Raw genomic sequence first — 3,413 nt, 5'->3', positions numbered from 1 at the left:
ACAGCCGGCGCCGAGGCTTTAAAAATGGAAGCAATCTTCTCCCACTGCTCCTTCCTGCGCAGCAAAAATCGACAGAGAAGCCACTGTGCAGAAGTCAGAGATGCAGAAGTCGATGCAGTCGAAGTCCTCCCACGAGACAAGCTAGCTAAGGGAATTCGCCTTCTTACGTGAATGGAGGAGTCCCCTTCTCAGCCAACACATTAGGCGTAGTTACGCAGAGAAAGGCATAGCCTTTCTTCTCCGTCTTCTTCGGCTGTTCGCTCGGGACGGTCGTCGTGACCGTTTCGGTACAGGTCGCAACCCGGCAGTCTGCAGTGGCTCCAGAAGAAGGGTTAAACAGAGCCGTGAACATGACAGTATCGGAGTTATCGTACAGTCCCGATGCTTGATCAGGTGCAGGCGGGAACCCACTGAAGCTCTTGTAAGCATCTTTCCAGCGGTCAACAACAGCGCTGCAGTCCACCTTGCTTGAGCTTATGACCATCATGCCATACATAGCGCTGGAGCTCCCATCATCGTCGGAAGGCAGACTTGCCTTCAATCCTTGCTTGCCTGCCTGAGAAACAGAGTACCACAGGGACACAATACGCACGCTGCTGTGCGCAGTTCCACACGCGACGCCAGCAACCCAAGACAGCTTACCCGGAGTACATCTTGACAGAAAGCGTCCCATTTGTTGTCTGAATTTTCAGGTGAAGGCAGCTGCTTCCCAGCCTCGGTCGGCTGTACAAATTTGCTGAGTCCGCCCTTCTCCCGTAGACCGTTGATATCGCTAAGACATGCTCCCTCCGCGCCTGCAGACACGGAATCGCCGCGCACATACGTCCAAAAGGCCCATGCATTACGTACTAAACAACAAACAAGGATAAGAGCCCAACATTCCAAACTCCGTCTAAAGCCAGTACACAAACTCCCGACCCTCCCCTCCCAATCCCCACACTCCCCCAAAACAACACCTTCCCAACTCATTCCACAGGATCATCGATGCTTAGATGTGTGCCGAATTTGGCTAACGCCGGCAACAGGTATCAACTCACCAAGCTCAACGGAATACGTCGTCGTGGTGCTCCCTCCTGGCGACGCGCCGTCGCCCGGAGTTGCGTTGCCCAAGACAGCAATCGTTGCTCCGAGGAGAGGAAGTAGCTTGACAGGTGCCATTTCTACCCAGTGGGTGTTTAAAAACTGAGGCCTAAAAAGAACTGAAAACGTAAATCCTTTGCAAAACAAATAATGTAGCCGTCCACTAAACTGCCGCTCCACCGTTTCCCCCACTTACGCGGTGAAGCAGCGAGACATCGAGACGAACGAGGGCTCATCCAAAGCCAGCAACTCAGCAGCCCAAGTGGCCTATAGTATGCCAAAAATATAAGGTTTAGGAGTAAGAAATACGTAAATTAATAACTAAAGAAAATGGTAGGCAAATTTTACTACAAGTTGAGGGAATTCAAATAACGAAATGCAGTAACGATCCCTCCTTGGTGCATCGGAGTGGACTCTTCGAATCGTGGGGGTTATCATTGCACCGATGCCAACAATGGGCACTCGCTTTTACACCCTCTTGCCCCTACACTCGCTAAGAAATGAACAGAACTGCGAGAAAATTGAGCTTTTATGTGCGCTGGGTGGGATTTTGAGTCGATCATCCACTGCGACATAGCATTGCGAGGCGGGCGGCACGTGAGGGGCGGGCGCTAGGCGTTTAGAATAACTACAGGCGGATAACACAAGTTTAAAGCAATATGAACCTGATAAAGTTTGTGAATAAGAAACTAAACGACTGCTGTATTGGTATCACCCTGGTCTCTAGAGGTGTGGAGGGAGTTGACCAACGCTGTTCTGGTCCGTAGTTGGTTCGGCGCTCCAGCTGTTGGCGGGTTCCACTTGTCTTGCCCAAATGTAGGGGGTAACAATGGGGCATTTTTGTTTCCTGCATAGGGTTCCGTATATACGACTTAAGTTTAGTAAATATCAACGCTAATTACAGGAAGGGCGGGGGAAGACCATGCGACGCCCACCACGGTGGTCTCCCCACAACGGACTATTACGGCTACTGCCTCAGCTGCTGAGTTGAATTGAGCGTTTCGACCAATCAGATACACTTGATTTTCAACACAGTAAAGCTTCGTACTTGGTCCGCCAATGTAGTGGATAGCGATTGAACTGAATTGCAGACCCCCGTCGCAGTATCGCTGAGTGGCCTCAGAGAGTGAGAGAGTAGTGGCTGAGTGGCATAGCTGACGTTTGATTGTTGTGGGAGTCGGTGTCGGTGTCATTCACTGTTTTACAGCATCATTCACTGTTTTACAGCCGCATTCACTGCTACCGTCACTGTTTTACAGTTTGCAAGAAGAAGAGATGTGTACCGTCCGCACCAAAATGGAACGAATATACANCCGTCACTGTTTTACAGTTTGCAAGAAGAAGAGATGTGTACCGTCCGCACCAAAATGGAACGAATATACACAAGCATCGACATGTGTGCACAAATTCTGGTTGGCTATTGGGGTTGACCTGCACATACCTTGCAGTTCGCAGATCCCTTTGTAGACAGTCAAATTCTTGGGAGTGTTTTGTACTGCAGCCCAATTCTAGAAAACAGAATGGCCGAGTGTGTGATGCGGTTAGCAATGCGCTGAGGACAACTCGTCAGTCAACTGACGACTGGCGACGCCGGAGAAGGCACTGGCAGAATGATGAGAACCCAGCGTTGCTTATATTTTCTAGGAGGATCATGGGGTTGGTAATCTGATACACAACTCAGCTTTGCCCTGCTCCAGCATTGGCACAGTACACGTAGCAGGCCATTCTGTGACAAGCTGCGCAAGGCTGAGAAGCGGTTGTCATAGACTTCAAATATGGGATCGCCTGCTTTCTCTGCTGCATGAACTTGAAATCAGGCCCCGAATGGCCAACCGTGGTGGTGCAGTCGGCTTACCGTCATCGATGGGCGCGAACTCTGCGTATCGCCCCCAAAAGTTATTTTCATATGCTATCGGTCCATTTTGTTTTTTTCCCGATAACGGTCAGGAGTCTCAAAACTCTCTATCTTCCCCGAATAAGTGATATTCTCCTTCACCGGACGGACCTCTGCTAGGTTCACCAGTCCAGCTGCCACAATTGGAACACTCTTGGGGACTTCTCAACGTTGCACATAAGGGTAACGACTGGCTCCAGCGGCCCAAAGATGGGAATTCCCAAGCAATGGAAGCTTGCCTTTTATTGGCAAAGCTCATGGCATAACCAGCTGTGGGGGTCCAAGTAAGTGTTCAACAGTAAAATACCGTGATAGTCCATACAGCAAATGGAACTTTATTGTGCTTCCATGCTGGGGCCTTGCAGCACCAGCTGCGACAAGGTGCGATGCAGCTCATGACAGGCTACCTCTCACCATCAGCCCCAGCCCGTTGAGCCGC

At 50.4% G+C, this 3,413-nt stretch overlaps 1 protein-coding gene across 1 annotated transcript in view; it reads right to left on the bottom strand.

Moving 5' to 3' along the window:
- EMH_0026170 (SAG family member) overlaps positions 1-1,158 on the bottom strand; it is a gene marked incomplete at both ends in the record, with an annotated part of 1,601 nt that extends 443 nt beyond the window's left edge. The window contains 3 exons of the mRNA XM_013502584.1: positions 168-556; positions 643-794; positions 1,038-1,158. Of these exons, the coding sequence (XP_013358038.1) occupies positions 168-556; positions 643-794; positions 1,038-1,158 (662 nt within the window). The remainder of the gene's footprint in view (positions 1-167; positions 557-642; positions 795-1,037) is intronic.
- Between the last annotated feature and the right edge of the window lie 2,255 nt (positions 1,159-3,413).

Source organism: Eimeria mitis, genomic scaffold (assembly GCF_000499745.2).
Source record: "Eimeria mitis Houghton genomic scaffold, Emh_scaff962, whole genome shotgun sequence".
Classification (NCBI taxonomy): domain Eukaryota; phylum Apicomplexa; class Conoidasida; order Eucoccidiorida; family Eimeriidae; genus Eimeria; species Eimeria mitis.
Note: the sequence above shows the minus strand (reverse complement) of the source record. Positions and strands in the feature narration are given on the sequence as shown.